Source organism: Astatotilapia calliptera, chromosome 4 (assembly GCF_964374335.1).
Source record: "Astatotilapia calliptera chromosome 4, fAstCal68.1, whole genome shotgun sequence".
In the NCBI taxonomy this organism is placed as follows: Eukaryota; Metazoa; Chordata; class Actinopteri; order Cichliformes; family Cichlidae; genus Astatotilapia; species Astatotilapia calliptera.
In genome coordinates, this window is record NC_137425.1 from 27,412,492 (window position 1) to 27,437,548 (window position 25,057).

The 25,057-nt window shown below is 40.9% G+C and overlaps 3 protein-coding genes and 1 non-coding gene across 4 annotated transcripts; 1 reads left to right on the forward strand and 3 right to left on the reverse strand.

Annotated features, from left to right (window-relative positions):
• The first annotated feature begins 6,541 nt into the window (after nucleotides 1–6,541).
• On the forward strand, nucleotides 6,542–10,126 carry s1pr5a (sphingosine-1-phosphate receptor 5a). The gene is made up of 2 exons (XM_026165828.2): nucleotides 6,542–6,829; nucleotides 7,510–10,126. The coding sequence occupies exon 2, from the start codon at nucleotides 7,808–7,810 to the stop codon at nucleotides 8,942–8,944; it is 1,137 nt and encodes a 378-aa protein (XP_026021613.1). The 5' UTR covers nucleotides 6,542–6,829; nucleotides 7,510–7,807; the 3' UTR covers nucleotides 8,945–10,126.
• Nucleotides 10,127–11,590: 1,464 nt separating this feature from the next.
• On the reverse strand, nucleotides 11,591–15,559 carry spc24 (SPC24 component of NDC80 kinetochore complex). Its single transcript, XM_026165831.2, has 6 exons — nucleotides 15,425–15,559; nucleotides 14,757–14,931; nucleotides 14,449–14,593; nucleotides 14,264–14,368; nucleotides 11,913–11,989; nucleotides 11,591–11,811 (listed from the first exon to the last, which is right to left on the reverse strand). Exons 2-6 carry the CDS (start codon nucleotides 14,920–14,922, stop codon nucleotides 11,705–11,707), a joined length of 600 nt encoding a protein of 199 aa, XP_026021616.2. The 5' UTR covers nucleotides 14,923–14,931; nucleotides 15,425–15,559; the 3' UTR covers nucleotides 11,591–11,704.
• Nucleotides 15,560–16,130: 571 nt separating this feature from the next.
• kri1 (KRI1 homolog) lies at nucleotides 16,131–23,031 on the reverse strand. The gene is made up of 18 exons (XM_026165789.2): nucleotides 22,812–23,031; nucleotides 22,598–22,674; nucleotides 22,400–22,502; nucleotides 22,212–22,314; nucleotides 21,294–21,351; nucleotides 21,161–21,210; nucleotides 20,980–21,082; nucleotides 20,807–20,884; nucleotides 20,588–20,700; nucleotides 20,271–20,499; nucleotides 19,995–20,165; nucleotides 18,368–18,443; nucleotides 18,092–18,207; nucleotides 17,831–17,993; nucleotides 17,626–17,756; nucleotides 17,045–17,109; nucleotides 16,867–16,962; nucleotides 16,131–16,783 (listed from the first exon to the last, which is right to left on the reverse strand). Exons 1-18 carry the CDS (start codon nucleotides 22,894–22,896, stop codon nucleotides 16,294–16,296), a joined length of 2,307 nt encoding a protein of 768 aa, XP_026021574.1. The 5' UTR covers nucleotides 22,897–23,031; the 3' UTR covers nucleotides 16,131–16,293.
• Nucleotides 17,196–17,294, reverse strand: LOC113021583 (Z30 small nucleolar RNA). The gene has a single exon (XR_003272316.1). It is a non-coding gene; the product is annotated as a Z30 small nucleolar RNA (small nucleolar RNA).
• Nucleotides 23,032–25,057: the final 2,026 nt, after the last annotated feature.

The window sequence follows — 25,057 nt, forward strand, 5'->3', positions numbered from 1 at the left end:
TATATAAGGTAACTTCTAGATTCTTATTTGCAGTTTCAAAATTAATATATTGGGCCTTTTTAAACTGGTATGACTGTTTACTTGTAGGACTTGCTGAACAACATAAATTACCACTGTTGTTTATTTAGGATCATTTAGAAATGGCAGCTCCATCATCTGTGATGTCGGACAAGCAAATAAAGATTCGAATTGAGTTCAGCTCATTGATGTGGCTCCACAACAGTCCCAGTCAGCGCTTATCAACTCTGAACAATTTTCCCAGAAGAAATCTTTTTAACAGACAGACATGAGAAAGGTCCTGATCCTCTCGTGAAAACAAAAGCTCTGAAAGGCCTTAGGGTAACTGCAAACAAAACAAAAGGCAGGCCAATGCAATAAGCCATGCAAGTGAAAGTGACCCAAACTATTGAGATTCAAATGGCAGAAAAAGCAGCTTTTTTCACTAATGAGGTGTTACGCTTGGCTTCAACAATGCCGCTCAGACTGTTTGCCATTAACCCTCTCAAGGCAGGCGTTGCCGATTTGCAACAGTTAAAAACTAAGAACCTGATTACCCCACATACATATTTTATGAGTTTTTTTTACTCAGAAGTACGACTGCAGGACTTGGCTGTGCATTAGCAACAAAAAGTTTAATTTGAGCCTGAGAGGGTTAAATATAAATAGAAAGCTAATTCTTCATGCAGGCCAAGACAGTGGAGTGGTCAGCTAAAGTTCCCTTCTGCATAGCTCAGTTTCATTCATACCACTGTGGAGTTCAGTAAACACAGCTGCAAGCGAGCTGAGACAAAGTTGTGAATAAGGAGAAAATGACAGATAATTTTTCTGCAGCTCGTCTAGCTTTACGGTGAGAATTGGTGGAGGTTTACATAGTAAATGAGGATGTTTGTGTTTTCATATGGACATAACTAACTTTCACATATGCTCCGTATAATGTCTAATCAGAATGGTCCCAAAAGGCAGCCTCTTCCTGTGTTTATTTATGCCAGAAAATCCCCACTGACCATATCAACTTCAACCAACAAAGCTTTTCCGCCTCCTGACTCTGAAGACTTGGGAATAAATTGAAAAATGTGAGAAATAAAATAGTATTTTGCTCTGCAGAGGCCTTCAGTTTTGCTTCAACAAGGAGGAAAGGGTTTAACAGTTCTGCCTAAAAATAACAAACATGGGCTGAATAGAAGCAAAGCATTATTAGATGATCAGCTCTGCTGAAAGAATTTCTATGCTGTGTAATGCACACTCTATGTAAATGTCACTTTTTGCACCAATCAGATGCCAACTTTAAAGACTCCAATCAGTCTGCATGCAGTTGGTAAGCACAATTAGATTAAATGCAGAACTAATTACCATGCAAAGTATCCTGTGGCCATGATTGGGTTTGAGGTGTGAGGAGACTGAACAGAAACACACAACATGGAAGCAGGCTTGTAGAAACACATCCAGTTTTTACATATGTTCTTCCTATTTCTCCTTATTGGGAGCTCAAAGCATGGATGTTGCCTGGGACAGCTGCACATGGAACAGTGTGGCAGTTAAGCTGGACAGAGACAGGCTATTTCTAGGGCTCCCATAAATCTCTGGCAGCACCAACAATGCTGGACATTTGAGTTTATACAGCTCTGGTTTGTTTCCCTCGTTCTTTCTTTTCTTTTGTAATAGTCCTGTGTTGTAGTTTTTCCATATATTCCCTGCAGATTCAGATTGATTTATTTGCAAACAGACAGGAGGAGCAAAATCTTGACCTTAGAGTCAACTCAACTGTTGAGAAATGTAGACAAAAAACACACAAGACAAGAACTGGGACACAAAGCATACGCAACTAAGATAAATACATAACTTAGGAATTCCAAGATGAAGAATGCCAAAAGAATAGATACTAACAGACAGAGCTAATTTATGGACACATTCTTTTCTGAAGTGATGTGATATCCAGTCAGCAGCTGCATATGAATCTTTAATGCTCAATGTGGTCTTTTATTTTCTTGCAATCCTTTCAGCCTTTCAGCAATGTCCTTTAGAAATGTTATTGTAATTGCTAATCTTAAATTAATTTACAAAAGCTTACATAATCAGGCTCCTTAGTGGCCTTGTGGCTCCTCTTTGGGTTTGTGAATGCTTGGGAACATCTGTTGGAAACTCCCAGGTGCCGTTATGGAAATCCTCTATTTACCCATATTCACAGTATCAACTGTCATGCTGAAAAATGCTAAAAACATATTTGTCAATGAGACACTTTCCAGATTTTCCTGCATAGTGGATCAAAATCTGATGTCACTGTTCTGTGTTCATATATCGATCAGTTTTAATAAGATCTCCAACACCACTGACCGAAATGAAGCCCAAACCATGACAGAGCCGTGTTTTACAGATGGCTGTGGACACTCACTGTTGTGCCTCTCTCCTCACCTCTTTTGTATTTATCGACAAGATTTGAACCTGTTTTTTTTACAGTTTGAATTCAACTCTCCATAAGACCTGTTGCCACTTATTTTTAGTCCAGCGCTTTTGTAATGTCTAATGTGGCATACCTCAGCCTTTCTCCCTGTTTCCCGTCCTTAAGACTGACTTCTTGACAGCCACCCTTCCACTGAGACCATTTCTGATGAGGCTTCATTCTTTAAATGGATCAACTGAAGGTCTAGACGCATCTCTCAGGTCCTGTTTCGGTCTTTTGTCTGTTTCTTAAGGACATAACGTTTTCAGCTATCTGGTGATGCCCACCACTTCCTCTTTTGTCCTCCACTTCTCCAGATTCCTGAAGTTTTTAAAGATACACTGCACATCAAGCTGAGATATGCCAATATTTCATTTTCTAGCTTTTTGAGGATCAGTTTTTGGTACAAATACTTTTTTATGTTTGTCTAAATTGGCATTTTTATAGATTCATCTAAAAACAATTGGAACAAATTATGAGTTTTTGTGGGAGGCTGCTTGTCACAAATTTCCTAAAGATACAATTAAAAATCTGTTCTTTCCTAAGTTATTTGTTTTGTGCAGACACAACACTGGTTAGTCCTTTGTATTAAGTGCCTTTTTAATGCTCAAATGCTTCATAGGTCAGTGTTAAGTGACTTAACAAACAACAGAGCTTTTCTGTGAAAATGGTCAGGTCCAAGGACTGGACAGAAAACGAGTTTTAAATAAGCCCGGAGAGCTTTTGCGCCAGACAGCCAGTCTGATGAGATGAGAAAGTCTGGCTCTTTGTTAGCAAAGTATAAAGAAATGGGGGCTCAGAACTTTTGCACAGCCTATATGCTTTAAAAGCTTAACAGGATACAGGTTTTTATGTCTTGTGTTAGGACATAAATGCTAAAATATATATAATGGCTAATATGAAGCATTAATACTAAAGTAGCACCAAAAAACAAAGATTTCTTTTTACTGGAGATGCTAGTGATGAATTCCTGCTGTTATATCAGTCGGTGCACCTTCATATCTTGGTCAATCACACTAACAATCACAATAACCACATCACTCGCAGTTTATCTCGTGCTGGAAAAAGTATCTGCTCCCTCATAAGAGTGGGGGTAAAAAACAACCTTACTAATGGGTTTTTAAGAACTGCAATGTTCCTTGTACAGTATCCACACTCCTGACCCACAAAGAACTCTGCATCTAATCTTAAATGAAACTAGTGACTCTGCCCATCTGCTCTTCATAGTGAGATAAGAACCACTCTCATATCTGTTGCCAAACCTAACTGCAGGTCGGAGCAGGTTTGCATAGCACACTTCAACTAAAGCTCATAGATTTAGAAACTACATCTTGTTTGGATCACTGCAAAATACAGCAGCGACTCTGGAAAGCTAATGCTCAAGGGGAAAAATATATATATATATTGTAACGCAGATTCAATTACTTCACTAATGAGCCTGTCTTAGTTGTCTTATGTTTTCTTATTTAAAGCGCACTGCATCTCTACATTACAAAAAGCACTAACTTTAGAATTAGAGGGGTGTGAATTCCTTTCATTGCGTTCACTAAATAACATTAAAGGCATCTGTGTGTTGTGTTAGCATAAGGTGAGAATCTCATTTCGAGGTGTGATTTTTGCATCACCAGTGTGCCACCAGTAACTTGTCAGCGCAGTGAGAGCAACAGGTTTTCATAGTGCGTTAACACAATCATCGTGAAAGAGGTGTTTTATAAAGTGTGTGAAAAACCACTTTCGTTTCTGATGTGAAATAAATAAAAGAGAAACAAACGCTTTAACAATATTTACTTCAAACATATGCGCAAAAAAATATTTACGTCCCAAAACACTGACTTTAAGTGATTTGATTGCATGTCAATTTAATTTAATGTTATATTTAATAAAATCTTGTCAAATGAAATTTACGTGATTGGTGTACACTCAGCTTATGTTTTAATGATGAAGTACTTGAATAAACAAACCCTTTGACTTCATATATTTCAGCTGCATCTTACTCAAATTGATTGTTTCATGTTTGTGAGGCCAAACAATCATTTTCAGTCAGAGATAAACAGAGCAAAGCAGACGGTGTTCAAAACAGCAGCAGCAAATCTAAAGGGAGCTATCACGACAAAAGCAGGACTGACTGACTTCCTTTCTGCAAGTGCTTTAACGTCACAGGAAAACATCAGCCCGAGCTTGGCGGTTTGGACAGAACATACCAAACACAGAAAGCCTCCACAGGCAGAGAGACGGCTGGGTGGGTCACGACTGGTCACTCTGCTGCTAAAAAGCCTGCCTGTGGCCTGAGGGAGGAAGGGCTGAAGGAGCAGCTCCCTACTGTGGGAAAAAAAGGAAAAGAAGACAGAGCAGAAAGCCCTGCTGTCGTTGGCTTTGTGTGTTAACTAATCAGTGGCAGCACAGTGAGAACTTGTCACAGTGTCACTACGGGGGTCTAACTGCCATTTGACTGACAAGGCTCACAAGGAGAGCTTCAGCCTGGTTATCACTGGGTGGGCTTTAGGAAGCAGGGGAAGAGATAAGTCAGGGGCACCGTTCGACCGCAGCCCAGGCAGACACCAACTGCATGATCACTTAAGGCGGTTAAAAGAGTCCCCAGACCAGCAGGTGTGCAACTGATGAGGCTGGAATAAGAGAATGACAAATAAAGCCTGTATTAGTTATTTTAGACCCTAAATTCTGCAGCCAAAGGCCACTTAAGGCCTCATTAACCTCTAAAATTAGTCATTCAAATCTGGAAATGAGTAAGATGCACTAAGAGTTGTTTGCACGTCAATCTGTAGTCACAGCGTGGCTTCACCGTGTGTCATCTCCGACCAGTGACTTCATCTGTGTTTTTCTCAAGGATATCCCTCTCCTTTCGAGGCACAATGAAGCAGCTTCCTGTTTAGAGAGTCCAGTCCTTTGCTCACCCACCCTCACATTGCACAAAGTCCACTCCTCCTGGGGTTTTGGGAATGATACGCTTTCATTATTGTAAAGAAAACAATCAATTAGTGAATTCATAAAGCTGAAAAAAGAGTGAAGTGAAGTCTATTTATTTCAAAACCTTCCCGATGAAAGCTGCCCTCTGTTTGGAGACGCAGCTCAGAATGAAGATGAAGAGCCACGGGACTCATGCTGCTGGTTGCTCAGTCTACAGAACATCAAAATGACATTTAGCTTCCAATTATTTGAAGAAGACGCTTGATTTCAAGTTCCTTGTTTTATTTTTGATTTAAAGGAAATAGCTGTAAACCTTGCATGTTTGGTGGTTTTTGTGCTTAAGAAGAAAAAATTAAGCATAAGTAAGCTGGTTTCTGTCATCTGTAGCTGGCAGTCACTTCAGGAAATGCTTGTTAAAATACATTTCATGCAGAGAAGAAAGTTTTTCCCTTTTCTGCAGTTTCAAATCAGTTGAGTGAATGATAGAGGGCTGGATGAAAGGTGTGAGATGTGTGAATTTTAACGGAAGATATTACAAGTTATGGGTTTTTCTCTGTGTTTTGGAAGTGAGTAATGTATGGCAGACACTTAAATGTCTCTATGTACAAACAGTCGGGCTTGTTCAATGACAGAGAAGGACAAAAACTTTGTGTGTGTGTTGAAAACCCATATCAGAGACGAATTATTACTCAAAGCAGAAACATGTTTCTGTCTAAACACATGGTTGAAAGGGATTTTTGTAATGCTTTATAGATGACATGTTGGCCAAAAAAAGAAAAGCTGAGTTTTGATGTGTGAGCTAAAAGATAATTACAGCCGAGGCCTATCTGACCGAGTTATTTTCTGAAATCTGGGGTTTCTGGACTGTTAAACAGATCCAGCTGCACAGAATGACTGTTTTTTCCACTGACAAATTAACTTTGGAGTTTTGAGTTCCCTTTCGGAGTCTCTATTTTTTATGAACTGTGGGGAACTGAGAGAGGAGAGGGCGAGTGAAGGAGAAAATCAGACAAAACCAGAGGAGCAGGACGGAGCCACACTTCCATACACACTTGAAATTAAAAAAAAAAATCCACTTGGCAGCTCTGTTACAGCAGCGCGTAGCTGCACCCTGGGGACAAACTGATAAGGTGGAAAAAAAATCCCACTCTCTTCCTCTTCTTGTGTTGCCGTGAAAACAGAAACAATCTGTCTTAGAGGTGCAATTTATCATAACGGCAAAAACAAACAAACACACATATATATATATACATATAAAATGAAGGGGTCAGGCAAAAGAGGGAGAAAAAATCTCGTTGAAACAAAGAGTCGTAGACCAACCCACTGCAGCAAGTTCAGTCCTGCCCTCCTCTATTCCCACAGCACAGTCGCGTGTGGCTGTAGTGCGCTGTGATCGCAGAGCCTGCGTCCTCTCCTCCTGCCGAGGGCTCATTTCAAACTCTTACTGGATATTTCAACGTTTTTAAGGTGCGTTAAAGTTTTTATTCTCCAACTTTTTTTTTTAGTTTGTTTCTTTTTATTCTGCGTAAAATGTATGACTCGCTTTAAAACTCATCAGTGTAGTTCATTTTGACTTCATATCGTGTGTTGGCCAGCTGTTATTTTACGTATGGCAATTAAGGCTAGACTTAGTTGTTAAATAAATAAATGGCAAAGTAAATGAAATAAAATACAAAAAGCACAGGGTTAATTATGTTATCTATAGGACTTGTAGGTTTGGAAAGGTTAATGCATATTTACGCATGAATGGCAAATGGCTCTCTATGAGCTGGGAGCCACTTTGAAGTTTTTATGTGTAGTAGCGGTGAAAGAAAACATTAATTTAAGAAATTAAAAAGCAGAAAATTATAGCTTCTACTGCAACGAATTAAGGAAAATGATCAATTACAGCTTCCTCGTTATTTCCATTCAAGCTTAAACCATTTCCCCCGATGAATTCATTACAACTATTTTGAAGTTGTTACAGTAAATGGTCATTTCCCGCTGGAGACTTCCTGTCCTCATTAGTCATTAATGTGATTCCAATCGAGTGTAGTCTTTTTATTATTGTTGTTGCATTTTCGAATATTGGAGTTTAAGTGATCCCCTGTTTCCTTTCCTCCGCTGTTTCACGTCTCACGTTTACTTTTTCCTCTTGTTTTATGCAGGTTCGCTATCATCGCCTCCTAGTGCGCGCCCCAAGCATTGAATATTTTGATTTTTGGAGGAAACTTTGTCATACCACAGGAAATCCTAAGTGATAGCATCAAAGGAAGGCTTTCCACCCTGCATATTTAAGTTCCGAAAGAAGAAACAATGCTCAGGTGGAGGACTGTATGACACCTCATCTGTGGATCTAACCTAAAATCAGAAAAGGCAAAGAAAAAAAATCTCTGGGAAACGCAACAACGTGCTGCCTGTGTTGCTGCAGCCCCATCTTTTACCCCGAGGCTTACCTCTGCAACTATGTCTGTGATGTTTAGTGAGTACCAGAACAAGACTATCATCACAGAGCACTACAGGTACGTGGGCAAGCTCGACAATGAGAAGTACCAGCAAGATGGACTCAAACCCGAGGCCATTGCGTTCCTGCTGGTCTGTCTGCTCATTGTTGCAGAAAACGCTGTGGTGCTTCTGGCCATATGGAAGAACAAGAAGTTCCACGTTCCTATGTACTACCTACTGGGCAATCTGACTCTCTCTGACCTGCTCGCAGGCTTCACCTACATGGTGAACATCATTACGTCTGGTGTCCACACATTAAACATGACACCTGTGATGTATTTCCTACGTGAAGGTGGTGTGTTCATCATGCTGGCCGCCTCCGTCATCAGCCTGCTGGCCATTGCCATCGAGCGCCATGTCACCATGGTGAGGATGAAGCCGTACCAGGGCAATAAACAGGGGCGCATGTTCGCTCTGATTGGAGCGAGCTGGGTGCTGTCTGTATTCCTGGGTGTCCTGCCAGTCCTCGGCTGGCACTGCATGGGTAAACTGGACCAGTGCTCCACAGTCCTGCCACTCTACGCCAAGAGTTACATCCTCTTCTGCATCACCATCTTCAGCGCCATCCTCATGTCCATCGTGGTCCTGTACGTCCGCATCTTCCGCATCGTCAAGGCCAACACTCAACGCCTCGCTTCGGTTCCGCACCGGAAAGGTCTTTACCGCAAGTCCCAGAAGTACATGGCCCTGCTGAAGACAGTCACCATAGTGCTGGGAGTCTTCATCGCATGCTGGTTGCCTCTCTTCATCCTCCTCCTGCTGGATTTCTCCTGCCCAACCGGAAAGTGCAAGGTGCTCCATAAGGCAGACTACTTCCTGGGCATCGCTATGATCAACTCTCTTCTTAACCCCATCATCTACACCCTGACCAGCAAGGACATGAGGAGGGCCATCATCAGGCTGCTCTGCCGACCCTGTCTCATGACAGAAGACGGGCAGGTGAAGAAAATCGGGATGCCCTTCCTGGATTGTAGCACCACTAAGACGCAGACGGATGCAGCTTCACACAGGCTGGAGGGCCTGGACACGACAGTCTCCTCCGGTAACTTTACACCCTCGACGATTAAAGCCATTTATCCTAGGATATCTAGGACATGACACTGTGCCTCGCTCTTGAATTAACACTGACAGCAAGCACTCGGACTAAGAACTTTGCCTCTAGTGTGTGATTCGATTACCCCTTATGAACTAAGACGCATTATCGACTATGCAACAGAAGTTGAAGTTTTGTGTTGTGCACTCTGACATTGTTTCAGTTCTCATCTAAAGAATGTGCAACATGTTTGTGGCGATGTCCAAACAGGGAGAAATACCTTTATAGTTAAGCATTCAGTGTAAAAATATAAACATTTATGTTCACAATTCATATAAAAGTGTGACAGTGACTAACAGAAACATCAGTGCCTTAAATAGTAGCTTTAAGTTTCATGTAGGAAAACAACAACAAAAACAGCATTAGTTTTTTTCTTCCTTTGACTTCTTAACAAGGCCAGTATTCTGATTGAGCACTTAGCAGTGTTTGCACGTACAGAGAAATCAAAGAGTGTGTGCAGATGTTTCACATAAATGCATTTTGATAGAGTGAAACCAAAGCCAAAGCACGAGATTCATCCTTATCTCTCCTCAGCCTGTGTAGCACATAATGATATGTTGTCATAAATGTGGAGCATCCACACCCAGCAAAGCTGCTGCCAAACCCATGTAATTTCTGCCATATGAGTTTCTGGTCAGTGGCAATGCTCAGTAGAGCCCCCCCCCCCCCTTTTCCTCTGCCAACATCATACGCTCAGCGGCCTAGAGGACGTCATACGGGGGGGCTGAGCTGGGTGGTTCGCTGCTTTGGAGGTCCTTTTAACATATGTAGCGACACAAGATGAATACCTAAAAGCAATAAAAGCTGACAGCGGAGGCTTGCAGACGCCTTCTGGGTTTGACAGAGCAGTATGTGGCAGTGAGATGTTTTACTGTGGACTTTGGAGAAAGCTCGAGCTCGTTGTGTTTGATGAAATGATGTAAACTTTTTTTCCCCCCTCAGCTTTAACTGATGCAGCAGTAACAGTAGCGACCGATCACAACCCATCAGAGTGTGTGCAACCTGGTGAATTAATTCTGTAATTATTTTAATACTGTACATTAATGAGAGTAAAATATATATTTACAGTTTTTTGTATACTTTGTAAATACTTCTAACCTACTTGCGTAGTATTTTTTTGTATAATTGTCATTTAAGTTATGATGGTTTTATAAGTGCACTGAATAAAAATATGTGAACGATTTTTACATCGAGGTCTTTGCGTCTTCTAAAGTTTCACAAGTCTCACAAGAGGTCGACATCCTTCCTGTTTCTCGCTACGAAAATATCTACTTATACCTGGCACTTCCTGACATATACAATAGGAAAACAATAAAATTACCAACTCGAGATATAAGAAAAAGTCAGTAATAGACAGGTTTAAAAATGTCACCTCTCTACCACCTACTGTACATGGAGAAAAATGTGAAGTCACGCAATAAATGATGTGCTTGTAGCACTTTGTGTTTGATTCGACACATTTCTGGTACTCTGAGACGAAACAACACCGTTACTTACTAAAGCTGGTCTTAAATTATCACGCCGCTACTTAATTGATACTAAAATACCTAAACCGACCATAAGTGGAGCATTTACCAAGTTACACAGAAGCATCGCTTAAATAATTCGGCAGAACTGAAAGCTCAAATACCTACTCAAACATCATCAAAGGAAAGCTCAAGAATACTACACTGGAACGCGGGCTTAAGTGACAAAACCCCACCTCCATGGAAACCACTTGCCAAAACCACCGAATGATGTGTGCTGAGGCAGAGGTATCGATGAAGTTGCAGAAATAAAAAAACAGAACTGTGCGCTTAATGCTCTGTTTACCGTAAGGAAACCACATTCTGGTAGCTGTGAATTTATGTCTCCCTAAGTCTGTATATGTCATCCTGCCCACTCTAAACCAAACACCATCCTGCAAAGAAAGGGGTGACTTAGTTCTTGTAGAACAAGGCCTGAGGGTATATAACACAACCCACAGTGTCATGCGTGGGCAACCAGGATACTTTATATTTGAAAATCTTTCTCCTGCTGCAAATGCACAACTTGCTAGTTCAGCAAAGCCACATATAAATGATGCTGGGGGGATTTTAATGGCCTCGTAGTTCATGTTTTACTTTTGAAAAAGAAAAAGAAAGGCCCAACAACAGCCACTGCAGACTGGACATAGAGGGGAAAATTCAAAAAAATAACTAAAGTTGATATTTTTATTTGGATGTTTAAGGTGATCAATAAAAACTAAATAGAGCTAAAATTACAGGATGAGCGTGATTGCCAAATCAAACTAGATTCTGATAATAAAATTACACTGAAAAGTAAAGCTATTAAATTAAATACTAAGACACCCAGTTTATAATAAATTAATTAGACTACCTTGATATGGTGACGTTAATGAAGGGGAAAAAATGAAAACCTTTATTTACTGATTTAACCTCTAAATCTTTTTTTAAATCTGTCAACAGCCTTTTCCTTTAATCTTTAAACTATACAACTCAGTAAAGCAAAATGCCATCTCTAAAGACATTTAGAAAAGCTGTAGATGACACTCTACAGCGACATCTAGTGACCGTCAAACCACTCAGTCTCATCCCATCCTCATTACTGAAACACATTAGACTGAGGGCACCCCGACCAACATTTTAGGCACTAAACAAAAAAGGCACAAATCCAAGGGTGTGACAATTTTAATTTTTAAAAACACGAGAACAGAACACGCACTTCCACAGACAAACAAAAATAATACACTCAACACCTCTGACTACTTCACATCCGTCCTTCGGCTACCACTCGGTGCTGACGAAGCCCCAAAGCTGGTCGCTTACATCAATGCGAGAGCGCGAGGTGGTGTCGATGTTGATGGGGGTTGCCAGGTCTGCACCATAGTGCACTGCAATGTAAGGAAAGAAGCTGATGGTCTGAAGCCACATCAACACCAAACTTCAAGTAGAGAGAAGATGGTACACTAAAAATGAGAAAACATGACTGTACCTCCTTTTAAAATGTTCGCCGGGGTGTCATATTCCCACTTGATCTTGGTTATTAGGTAGTAGACCTGAGCCACGTATCTGTTTAAAAAAAAAGAGAGAAAAGAAACAAGAATAAACAGAATTCACAAACAGTCAGTGCTTCAGATCATCTCTGATTACATGCCTGCACAGTGCAGCGTTTAAAGCTCTTTACAGATATGATAGACATGTAGACAGACATGTTGCCTTTTCTATTTTAACAGGAAGTACCATAAAAGGGTTAGAATATAAAAACAAAAGGAAGTACCGATACCATAAAAAAAAAACAAAAAAACAATTGATTAAAAAAAACCACAAAAAAAACCCCCATCAAGATCTGGTCATAGTGGTAATTATTCAAACTCACAACATTGTTTAAAAAGCATATAAAAAGTGAAATACTCGAGGTGGGAATAATCAGATACAATAATATTGAGATTTTTAACATTCTGGATCTGCTGATTATTGCAGTACCTTACATTGTGATTTAGCACCTTTTTCAACTGCAAATGATGTGCTCAAAGTTCAACTTTGTCAGTTTTATCCAATGCGATAAAACTGAAGTTCTCTCACTTCAGTTAATTTTTGCTGAAAGATGATATTATCAAACATACCAACACTGACACTCAAACCTGCCATTAGACAGCATCAGTCTGCAATCAGTCTGATACTGAATGGGGTCAAGCTGGCAATTACATGCAATCTATTTCTGATAATACACCAATTAATTGTAATACAACTTCAAAAATCACTGTTGCTGTCTACATAGACAAATTCACATTTAACAAAAATTGATATTTAATTATTGCAGTGAGCAAACTGTATTTAGAAATCAGATAGTTATCTGCAAACCTTCAACAATCTCTCTGAGTGACTGCGGTCAGTCCAAGTCAGAGTGCAACTGTTTGGAGAAAGGTTGCCCCCTATCAGGTGAACCGTGCAATCGCAACTCAGTCACCACAAGTTGCAGAATGCGAAAAAAAATCAATAGGAAGTCACCGACATAGACGTAAGAACACTGCTGTTGTGTGACTCAGCCATTAGATTGCTCTGAAATAGGAGGTAGCTTTGCCAAGCTAAGTGTAACCAGTGTTGATTTAATGCAAGTTTGCTCAGCCAACATTATACCAGGTGGTGCATGAGATGAGCCCTCTTATTTGTCATACTCCCTGACTATTTTAATTTATTATTTATTAAAATGTTCTTTGTAAAGCCTTAATTCAATAGCTGATATAAGCATATTCAAACTTTGATCATTCATATCCAGTATGCATAATAAGAAATGCTGTTTACTCCAGAGCTGTCAAAAGCCCAGGCAACATTAAAAGGCAACCGTTTGGAGGAGCATAGCAGTTACAAAAACAGCCAACTGGAAGTGCAGGTTTGCAGCAAATTCAGAGGAAAGATTTCCACAAACACCCACAGGCAACAAACTCACTTCCTCTTCCATTTAACTTTATCAAAACTTTGATTATTGTCATAACTGATTATTTGTTAATCCTGACTGTCAAGATGTGTCTTCATTGCATTAAATATTTGACAGTAAAGTGATTTTTTTTAAATCACCTTTAATGGTTGAATATTGTAATGCTAAATAAAAAGGTAAACAGAAATTATTTTTGCAGAGGTCTGTGCACATCTCTGGCAACTACAGGCATGCCTGCTGCTTTTTTCCCTCTCTCTGTGATATTTATAGGGCAATGCTGATGCTAGAATGCAACAACAAAACAAAAAAAAACCCTGATGTTCACACTTTGCTCTATGTGCAGCCTGTTAGGCATGCACAGCACAGTGAGATTGTGACATAAAGCTGGTGTGTCAGGCAAGATGAATTTTATGATCATGTTTTTGCTGTTTGGGGTGATCTCTGCTCGTGAAAAACAATGATTTACTTAGCTACCTCAGCAACTAAGGTCAAAGAAACACATGCTCACAGTTCTAATCTCATGCTTGCTTATGCATTAATGTGACTTTTTTTGGAATGACTGCATAACTGAACCACCACTACCATCCATCTGTGCAAGTCAAACACACATTAAAAAGTGAACTTTCCAGACCATGAGAACCATTTCTGAGAATTCAATAACTTAAACATGACTTAAGAACCATCTCACATCCATCCTGATAAAAAAGTTGAAAGAATTTAAAGAAAAATCCCAGAATTAAAAAATATCCAGATTGTCTTCACTGTTCACACTGAACAGTTGTAACATGTAAAGTTGAGAGCATCTGCACTTTTACTGTTGATGCACAACTGCACACACATATATTCTTAGACTCGTCTAAATCTTATTTGAGATGAAACCCTTCTTTAACTAACTGTACCACACTCACACTGCTGAAGGGATGACCTCGGTGGTGTCTTCTTCGACTTCACTCTGAAGAATCTCGAGCTCATTTTCAGCGTTTCTCAGACTTTCCAACTCTTTTTGAAGAAACCTGGAGGAGGGTTCAGGATAAAATGGACTTGTTTTATAGCCGTTTTTCTTCACGACAAACACACCTATAAAAAAGGATACTGTAATTCTGAGTCAGTGAGCTGGCTCTTCGCTGTGCACTGCCTCAGCTGCTCCTCCAAGCTCTCCAGCTCCTTCTCCCTTCGCATCTTCTCCTGTTCCATGTCCAACAGCCTCTGACCTGCATTCTCTTCAATCTGAGCCAAATCTGAGGATGGAGGACAGCGACACACAGAGGGAATACAATGAAGTTTTTCTGACACAGACAGTTTACACGAGTGCCACAAAATTTCACAGCCTTCCCTTTGGATTCATGTGCCCATGAAAATGCACACGATGGTGTAAAAGGAAAAAACGGGCTGTTTGCTTACCTTTTAAAATCTGTGTGACAATCTTCGCTGTTTCTGTGTGTTGATCAAAAAGAGCCTGATGCTCATCTTTCAGTCCTTTCAGTTTGTCAGGCTGACTGCTGTTGATGAATCCCACCAAAGCCTCCCCAGTCTCCTCCAAGTCTTGAAATTTATGACCTTGAGCCATAGTGGGCAGCTAGAAAGCAAAGAAGATACTACATTAAAGTGAAAACATGTCGGCTAATGCTGTGAAAGAGTTTATGAAGACTCATTAAGCTTCAGGGGTAAACATGCAACTGTGAGAAACACCCAGATGAGTTAGTCTGACTGTGTAATAACACAAAGTAAAGTTTGAGTATCTTGATAATTCCGTTTAACAAGGGGAGGCGATTATTTTCGCTCTTGGACATACGTTCCTGTTACAAACTGTACGTTAAAAAGTTTAGAAAACATTAGTTTCCATTTTAAGCGCTATAGGTGAAATTTTAAGGCCCATAAAGACTTGTTTACGTTTACGAATCAAAGCTTCCTTTGAACGGTAGTTGCGTATCAAGCTAGCATGCTCTAAAAATGCTAACAAACACAGTACGAGTACCCAACAATATCCTCCAGGGTATGTCAATCAAGTAACAACAGGGCTATGGAAGGAAGAAGCATGTTTTGAGGTCAAATTAGAACAGCAAACATACCGACTAGCACTCCTCCAGGATTCAAATTCATCCGCTGAGCGCGCCGCTTCTTTTCTTCTTCGTTGGTAGTAGCCTGACTTTCAGACCGGCCTTAAGCTCATACCGCCCCCTAATGTACACCAGTCAAATGACAAAACATGTGAGGACTACTTGACTTTACAGAAATTCCTGTTGTAATTTTACTTTAAATTTCCCACTTTAAGTGATTTTAACACGCTGGTTAATCATTTAACATTGCAGATGTTGACCTCTTAAAACAGCTTTGCATGAGGAATTGAATAAGGTACAAGTTTTGTGTATTGATACACTTTCAACCCTGTTCCCCCTTGTTATTTTTCCAACTATAGTTGGAAATGTTTTTTTCCCCAACCACTCGCTTTTGAAACTGGCCAAAACAAAAGATACAACCCACTCAATACAGCAAATTGATTTTGCAGTTATAAGACAGGCCGACCAGCAGGCTGTTTTGAGCACAGAGCTATGATGCACTTCTAAGAGCCCCCGTGGATGACATTTAAAACAAACCACAATGCCATTGGGGTTTCAGAAATTAGCAAGTCATGCAGGTTCTCAGGGGTCCAGTACATCAATGAGCTGCTGCCAGATCTGAGTCATAAATGCCTGACATACAAAAACCACCCACACCTAAACATAAGCGGGCACAAATGACTCCAACCAATGCAAGATTACACAACAGAACTGGAGCTTCAGGTTTTCATAGCTACCATTTAATACACATTTTATTTACATTATACAGTCAAAAGGGTCAATGTGAAGAAGTGAAACATTTGGAAAATTTGCCATTTTTCTCCGTGCTGTATTTCACACCATGATTATGAAGGATTGTATCTGAAACAGTGGCAGAGCTGTCACTCTTTTTTCTGCTTCTCCTTTTTCTCCTGAGCTTTTCGTTTTTGTCTGCCGAGTTGTCTGAAGTACAGTCTCTTGGGGTTCAGGCCATAGGCCTTCAGTCTCTGCCTACTGAACTCCCGGCCACCTATCTTCACCCCGATTCTTCCTGAGAGGATACGACCACCTGAATGCTTGTGCTTCTTCTTAGACCATTTCGGTCTCGCAGTCCCACTTTTCACTTCTTCTGGTTTAGCTGCTGACACCGCCTCCTCTGTAATCTGGGGTTCTCCTTTATGTTTCTTCTTCTTGGGAATCAGAATCTCCTCCTCGTCCTCAATGGCATCCCCGGCCTCCTGAAGAGCCTGAACAAGAGTCTGTTCTGTAGAGTCCACAGGGGGTACTGCACTACCATCCTCTGCTTCTGTGTTTTGCTTCTCAGCGTTCTTCAGACGATCTCTTCGCTTCTTGCCCACCTTTGTCTTGGCCTCAATCACATCTTCATCGCCTCTGTAGGGTAAATTAACATAGTCACATATTGATAAAATGATTGGAACACATTCATTAATACAGTAGATCAATATGTTACTCACTCCAGATACACAGAGTTAAGGATTTCTCTCTTCTTCCTGTCATTCTGAGCCTTGATTTTATAGTTCTTCAGATCGCTCAGCTCTTCCTTTTCAGACCTGTCAAAACAAAGAAGAAAAGTTGAACAAAAGACATCAGATAAAGGGACGAAACGCTTAAAAGAAGACAGAACCAGCGTACCTGAACATGCACGTCTTCCTCAGAGAGCACCAGCGGTTCAGCTCCTTGTCATTAGCCTTTATAATCTGCGGAGAGGAAGCAGCCTCATTAGTTCAAATCAATTTTTGGATAATTTTGCATTTGCTGCCACTTCATCAAATCCCTGTGTGGTCTGCTCAGAGAGAAGATTAAGCTGAGATCATTCCCTGGTCAGAGCTCTCCCCAGAAGGAAGCAATACCAGATCAATCTAGCCAAGGCTCATCACCGCAGAACAATTCACCTACAGCCTAAACACCGTCTCCCGCACATGCTCTGCAGCTTTGAACTCTTCTATATGCTGGTGCATGTGGGAACAGAACAGAGTTGGGTGTCATGTGCCCGGACTCATGCATGGCCAGATCAAATAATGAGAGCAAATGAGATTATCTCTACATGGCTACTGCAACACATCCATGACATCATTAAGAGCCAATATGGAGGCTACAAGAAGACTGAAACACTGAGGACACAGCTAAGTGAGCTGACTTCAGCTTAATGTGGTAATCATCATTAACCTGCCACTGCGCAAAAATGAAAAGCCTGCAAGTGCAACCTCTCTCACCTCATCTGTGGTCAGGCCAAAGTCATTGGGCACCACCTGCCTGTAGCGAAACCTGCACGGGAGGTCATCGATGATGTCCTCGTAGTCCAGCTTGTAGTACTCGTCCAAGTACTGCTCGAAGCTCTTCTCCTCTGAAACGACAGCGCTCCATTAGACAACATCCACGCTGTGTTAGAGAGCACATGCGAGCTTTAACGGCACTTACGAGGATCAAACACAGGTTTGTTCTTGGTGATGACCTCTGCAAAGTGAGACTTCTTTTTTTTCTTGCCCATTTGAGGCAGATCCTCCTTCTTCATCATCTTCCTCTCCTTTTTCTTCTTCTTCTTGGAAACTGTTTGCCGACTGGGGTCATAGTCTGCATCCATCTGCAGAAACAGGTTTAAACAAAGATCTTTTAGTGAGAGAGACTGTTGATCAGGACAATCAGCATCAGACAACTGATCAGTAAGGAGCATAAGCTCACATTAAAGTCTTGATCCTCGCAGTAGGGTTCAGCAGCACTGTACTCCTCTCCATCATACTCCTCGCCATAGTCCTCCTCGCGTTCCTCTCCGGTCCAAGTGTCCCAGTTCCAGTGCTCTGTCACACACAGGAGGTTGTGTTCAGACATTTATGCAAAAAATAAACTGAGCGCCACAATCACATCAACTTTCTACTCATGACTCAGTGCAACCCACAAATGTGTATTTAGCACATGTTAGCTTCAATCTGATTAAAACTGGCTTCTCAGTTAGCTCACCCTCCAGCTCATCATCGTCCTCAAACTGAGGCTTCTCATCCTCCTCCTCTCCATAGTATTCATCGCCAAAGAATTTCTGCAAACACAAACTGCCGGTGAAGTTAAACGAGACTTTCAGTTCCTCCTTCGACCTCCTGGTTTAAATGCTGGAGCAGAGAAATCTGCCAAACGCAACGCAGCTGTGTGAACCGCCGGAGGCCGGCCATCGTTAAGGTCAACGCCGACAGCTGTTGCTTTGCTGCTCCTGCTCTGGATGTGAAGCTTTATCCATATTACAATCATAGCAGGTAGCTTGTTTACGCCACTCTTCCCCCCCTTTCTCTCTCTACGACTGAAAAAAAAAATACATTTTCCATAAATGAGTCCAAATTTTGGGTTATAATCCTTCTGTTTAATCTCTCAAGTCTCAGATCAACCCTAACAAGATTTCAGAAATTTCTCCCCCAAAAAAGATTTTTTTCAAATGTTATATGACATCAAGTTGTTTCATTGTTATCTTGTTACTTATCACTGGAATATAAAACCAGAAGTCCTCTAAATGTGGGTAGCAGTAAATTTTCATACTTTCCTTTGTGATCCACAATCATATGCCACTGATTGTTTGGCTCCTCCCAACAGAGTATATGTGGGTTTTATCTCCTCAGTGTGTGTTTGTGTAGCAGGATTTATGGTGCCGCAAATGTGTTTTCCTTACATCAAGTCCTGGTAAGTTTTACAGCAGATTCTAATAATTTCTTCTCAAGTCACCGCATGCCTTGGCACGTCCGTACCTCTCTGAAGGTTTAACCCTGCACACTCGCACTAGATCAGTGTGTTGTACTGAGCAAATGCTCCCAGCTGTCCCTACATCCCGATTAAAACACAGGTGAATTTGCCCTCTCCAACACCAAACATTAAAAACTGACATAAAAGAATTTTTTTACAATTCTTTTGCTTTATAAAAAAATAAGCTAAATTCTGGCATGTTTATTTTACATGGTTTTTTTTTTTGTTGATTAACGTGTTCTATCCTAATGCTTTATCATTGCAGTGTGAAGCACCTTTTTTTTAGCTTTAGCAGCTAATACTATTCACTCTACGATTACATCGTGGTAAAACGTTATGCATATAAAAAGCAGCATCCTCACCAAATAAATACGAACAATTGTTGTTGTTCACTGGTGTAAAGCCTGAAGTTTGTTTGGATGATTAGCTTATGTACTTGTACAGGATAAAGGTTAAATCTAACCTTTTTTTTTAGCTAGTTGTCATGATAAAAGCTAAAAAGCCTGGGATTACAGAGAACCACACCTTGGACTATCTGCATGTGCCACAGTAAACTCCACAGAGACTCTCAGTTTTCATATATACAACATGGCAGCAGATGGCCCCGCCCCTCCCTGAGCCTGGTTCTGCCAGATATTTCTTCCTGTTAAAAGGGAGTTTTTCTTCCCCACTGTCAACAAGTGCTTCCTCATATGAGATCATCTGATTGTCGGGGTTTTGTCTGTATTACTGCATTGCTAGCTTTACCTAACAATATAAAGAACCTCCAGACAGCTATTGTTGTGATATTTGGGGATATATAAATAAAGTGTGTGTGTGTGTGTGTGTGTGTGTGTGTGTGTGTGTGTGTGTGTACACTGACCTGCATGAGCTGGTCGTGCTGTTTTGGATCGAAGTCTCCGTCGAGGTCGGCTTGATCGAAAGCGAGCTGCTCGTTCCCCGTCAGCTCCTGGAGCTTCTTCAGCTTCTCCATAATCTCTTTCCTCTTCAGGTTCTTCAACTGCTTCAGCTGCTCCTGCTTCTGTTCTTTCTCCTGAAGTAAATTTTAGGAAAGGGGTCAAATATTGACAAACGAATAAAGGATCAACTTGGATTCCTGTGGGGTTTTTTTCCCTTCCTTCTCCTACATGATCCACACCTTTTGCTTCCTTTCTTTAATTTCCTCCCTTTTGCGTTTCCTGCGGTCGTCCTTGGTGCGCACAGAGGTGGCGATGTTTCGGGGGTAGGTCTTGACCTCTTGAGAATCGGGCTCTTCAAAGCGGAAGTTGTAGCTCCTCTCAAAGTTCTCCTGGCGCTCTAAGAAAGTCTCCCCCTCCTCCTCCGAATCCTCCACGTCATCCTGGACCACCTCATCGTAGGTTGGGATCCTGCATGTGGCCCAATAAGTCATTGTTAAAGCTGGCAGTGTTTCTTCACTTCACGAGTAAGACATAAACCAACTGGTCCTCCACATACCGTTCATCATCATCATCATCGTCATCTAGGTAGCCCTTGTTTAGCACGTAATCCCTCAGGAAACGCTCCTTTTCATCCAGCTCTGGGTCATTCCAGTAGTCTTTTAAATATTTCTATATCAACACAAACCATTTATAACCAGTCAGTTAAACACAAACATCTTTCTCAACCAAAATGTAACTTCCTGAAGTCTCTCCAGCCTTTTTTACACACACTCACCATGTCCTTCACCTCCTCTGCACCCTCGAGTTCTCCCTGGCCTTTCAGCCACTCCACATAATCTGCCTCTTCTTTATCCTACGAGCATCCACAGATAAGTTTAACCTGACCTGAAAATCATCTGTAAATGACGCCAATTTAAAGATGAAGAGCACCAGGTATCAGCTTCTGACCTTCTCCTCCTGTGTTTTGATCCTCTTGGTCAGCAGCTGGGATGCTCTGTCTGCTTCACCAGTTTCATCATCGTCATCGCTGTCCTGGATGAACTTCCGGAAGCTGCAGAGAGAGATTTCGACTTCAGTAAGAAGCCTTTGAGTGCGAGAGCAGGACAGCACGAGGTGTCTCTTAACTTACCTTTCCTTCAGCTCCTTCTGCTCCTGCATGTAGCTGGGAGAGGCGGCTCTCTTTGAAGGAAAACAGAGGTGATGAATGAAAGCATCAGTTTGTTCATTCCTAAGGAGACATATTAGTGAAGAACTTTGCCTACCTCTTTTCTCTTGACAGCCTCCTCATCATCGCTGTCGTCGTCATCATCTTCATATTTGCTGCAAAACAAGAACAAGACGTGTTACAGGCAGAGAATTAAACAGGAAACACATGAAGGAGGAAAACACCAAATGCTTCCTGACCCACTAAGCAGCAAATCAGGGACTAGCTTTCTTTGGCATCTTACAAGATCTGTGTAATTAATTATAAATACACTGGCTGGCCAATACATTAGGCACACCTGTTCAACAACTAATCGCGCAATCACATGGCAGGAAGTCAGTGCACTTAGACATATGGACCATAGTCAAGACAACCTGCTGAAGCTCAAACGAAGCATCAGAATCAGGGAAGATTGTAATTCAAGTGACTCTGAAGATGTGAAAGTTTCTTCAACATGACAATGAATTCGCCGCACTCAGATGGCTTCCATTCATAGGATCTCAATCCAATGGAGCATGTTTGGGATGTGGTGTTTCACTTCATGGATGTGGGGTTAACCAATCTGAACCAAATGTTTAATGCTGTCATGTCAGTATGAACCAAAACCTCTGATGATTGTTGTTGAATTGATGCTACAAAGAATTAAGGCAGTCCAGAAGGCAAACAAGGGTGAAAGCAGGTAATAGCATGGTGTAACTAATTAAGTGAGTGTATGATTGTATATGAGTGTATATTGCATCCCTACCATGTCATTTTGTGACACTTCCCAACCAGAACACCTCAACCTTTTCAGCATTAAGTAAAATATTTTTCATATCAGACACCATATCCATCAATACCCATATTGATGTGTCAATATCAGACAGTAATAGCGGCTTACCAGCACATTAGTCAGGCTCTAATTTGGTACTACCTGTATATCCCTGATTGATGTAGTCTCACGCTATTTGATGCAGTTAAACAGACTTTCACTCACCCTTCCCTTTCCAGGATGATTTTTCTTTCATAGTCTTTAAGATACATGGGCTTTACTGCTTTCTCCTTCGAGGTGGAAGGTTTTGCATCACTGCTGGATGCGCCTGAAAGCAACAGGTAAGTCACTTCACTGCATGAAGATTATTACTAACCATCACAACAACGCTAATGTCAATACCCAACAATCACCTTCTGAGTAGAACTTAGCATCTCTCTCATAGATCTTTGGGTCCTTCTTCTTCAGCAGCGACAGAGTCCTATAAAAATCCCTCTCAACACCAGGGTCCAGCTCCTGAAGGTGAGAAAATCACATACACACAGTTATGTATACAAGCACCTCATTGATAAGGAGTGGAAGCAAAAGAAAAGTTAGAGATGCTAACTGACCACTTCACTGTCATCGGAGCTGGACTCTGAAGACCCCGAGTCACTCTCATCTGCTCGGTCTCCGTAGCGATCCTTCACTGCACAAACACAGCGTGAACGCAGAGATTATAATAGCGACTTTCACATTTCCCTGGAGAAAACAACTACTTTTAAAGCTAGCAATACTTCCCCACGTTGGGATGCTAACACGCTGCTTAGCTAGTGACACACTTACGTCTCTGCAGCTCTTCTTTCTGTCGATACTTCTCATATTTCTGCGCGAACTGAGAATTAATCTTCAGCTCCGACTTGCCCGACATGTTTTCACAGAAAAAAGTCCCCTGTAGTTTAAATCTCACAAGTAAACACAGCCAAGAGAAGTAATCCAGGTCGCTCACAGAAGCATGGTAACGCTGGAACACGTGGTTTCCGGTGTACGATTCGTGCGTTACGTCGATTGGCCGGCAGGGAGCGCGCGACTACCAGTTTGATGAGTTGAAGCCCAAAATCCTCGCGCTTCCTGTAACTGTAACGCCAAGTATCATGAGTTTGTGACTTTTTTTCTGTCCTGAAAAATCTGAATAAATTGCGCAATAAATTTAAATGACCATTTTCACTGCCAGTGCTTCTTTTTTTGTTATTTTAAATTGTAACAAAGTTTCGTATATGAAGCAACAAATTGCACTCATTTACAAATGTTTATCCCCTTAAAAGATCTTTGCACGAACTAGTTGAATTAATTTAATTTTATCCATATTTGTACATTATGTCAGCCAGGGGCGATTCTAGGATCCGAGTTTTGGGGGTGCTGGGCACCCAGAGAGCTGCCCAGCCAGGCAAGATAAACTTTACTCGTCACGATGAGACTTCTTCCCTGTCTCTGTCAGTCCCTGCATCCTCCCTGTCCTCATCGTCTGTTGTCTTCTTCTCCGTTATCATCCATCATAATTTTACCATCTCTGTGCAAGTCTGCAAATTTCTTGATTAAATCATAAGATTCTTAAATTCATCAAGTCTCTCTGTGCCTGGGTCCTCGTCACAAAACATGACATCACTGTTTTGTACATTTTAACACAATTTAATCCCCACATTTGTGAAAGAAAAGCAAAACACTTTTTTTAAGTCTGTAACAAAACCATCAAATCTGATAAAGGTTATTTAAATCAGGACAGTGGCAACAACAGTAGGCTAAAACAATTTTAAGTTTTAGATTTTAAATAGGCTGCATAATTTTCAATGGGAGCAACAGGACGGTCAGCTAGAAAGAAACATGGTGTGACTCCTACCTAACTACATAAAGAGTAACTGAGGATTAAATGCAGCTAATATGTCCTGTTTTAAGTCAGGCACTTACACCTCCGCTCCGCTGCATCTCAGCCAGCCACCATCGTTCTGGCAGCAAGGGTGCTATAGAGCAGGGGAGAGGTGAGCTGGAACAAACATTTTGGGAGGGGGGGGTATCTATACTATTTTTGTTAAAATGTTACATGTCAACCAAGTACTGTATGCTTTTTATATTTTTAGTAGTGTGTCACACAAACAGCAAATATTGTCAAAAAAAGTAAGAAATCTTTGGGGGTGCTTTGAAGCACCCCCAAAAATGGGCTAAAATCGCCCCTGATGTCAGCTCTTCTGTAAGTACATATTTTGTGTACCTATTTGGACTGCGTGGCCTACATTTTTACATCCTATTGATTATACTGTATTTTTGAATAGTTTCCCGTTTAAAGGAATTTACATCTATGCTGCTTTATTCACCAGATTATGTTTGTTCTAACAGAAGTAACATTGCAGACATGTCCATAAGCTACACTAGTGTTCAAATGCTTTGCTAAAACATTGAAAAGTAACAGAAAATTGCAAAGAGCCATGATTTGGAAAGGAACTTTACACAGTTACAGATAAAAAGTCTTTAAAAATAATATGCATGAAATCTACTGGGCTCAAAAATCGTCCCAAACTCAGACAAATGTTCAAAAAGTTTGAGGGTAAAGCAACTGTTTATGACTCAACAACAGAAAATGCATAAATGGATACCATCAAAACATAAATAATACTTCTGTGGAGCAAAGTTAGTTTAAACAAAAAACGGTGAGAGAAGTTACTGAACAGGATGGAGGAGGGCAAGACTGTGTGAAATATGAGGCTGTTCTGATATGTTGTTGTTTCTTCTTTTGGATTTGATATTTTCCTTTCCAAAATAATTAAGTTACTGAATAAGAGAAAACCTTTTGATGAAGCCTAAAGATAAAAAAAAAAAAAAAGTAGAGTGTTTGTTGCTTTCTGTTTATCTTTCTACAAAGCAGTCAGTGTAATTCATTAAACCTAATGTTTAACCTCAGGTTTACAATGGCCCTACGACACGGTTAGATATTAAGTCCACTAACATTTACTATATTAATGATTTCTCACAGGTGACTCATAGGATAGAGTTGCAAATCTTACCCAATGTCATTGTAACGTACATATACACTCATAAGA

Bases quoted from the DNA above. Each gene is read 5' to 3' on its own strand.
- spc24 (XM_026165831.2), bottom strand. From the start codon at position 14,922: ATGGCTCAAGGTCATAAATTTCAAGACTTGGAGGAGACTGGGGAGGCT. The intron at 14,369-14,448 runs GTATCCTTTTTT...ACCCTCCTCCAG, and splicing joins CTCACTGACTCAGAATTACA to GTTTCTTCAAAAAGAGTTGG. The intron at 11,812-11,912 runs GTACAGTCATGT...CTTACATTGCAG, and splicing joins GGCGAACATTTTAAAAGGAG to TGCACTATGGTGCAGACCTG.
- kri1 (XM_026165789.2), bottom strand. From the start codon at position 22,896: ATGTCGGGCAAGTCGGAGCTGAAGATTAATTCTCAGTTCGCGCAGAAA. The intron at 22,315-22,399 runs GTGATTGTTGGG...TGTTGCTTTCAG, and splicing joins TGCTAAGTTCTACTCAGAAG to GCGCATCCAGCAGTGATGCA. The intron at 21,352-22,211 runs GTGAGTGAAAGT...CTTGTTTTGCAG, and splicing joins ATCATCCTGGAAAGGGAAGG to CAAATATGAAGATGATGACG.
- s1pr5a (XM_026165828.2), top strand. From the start codon at position 7,808: ATGTCTGTGATGTTTAGTGAGTACCAGAACAAGACTATCATCACAGAG.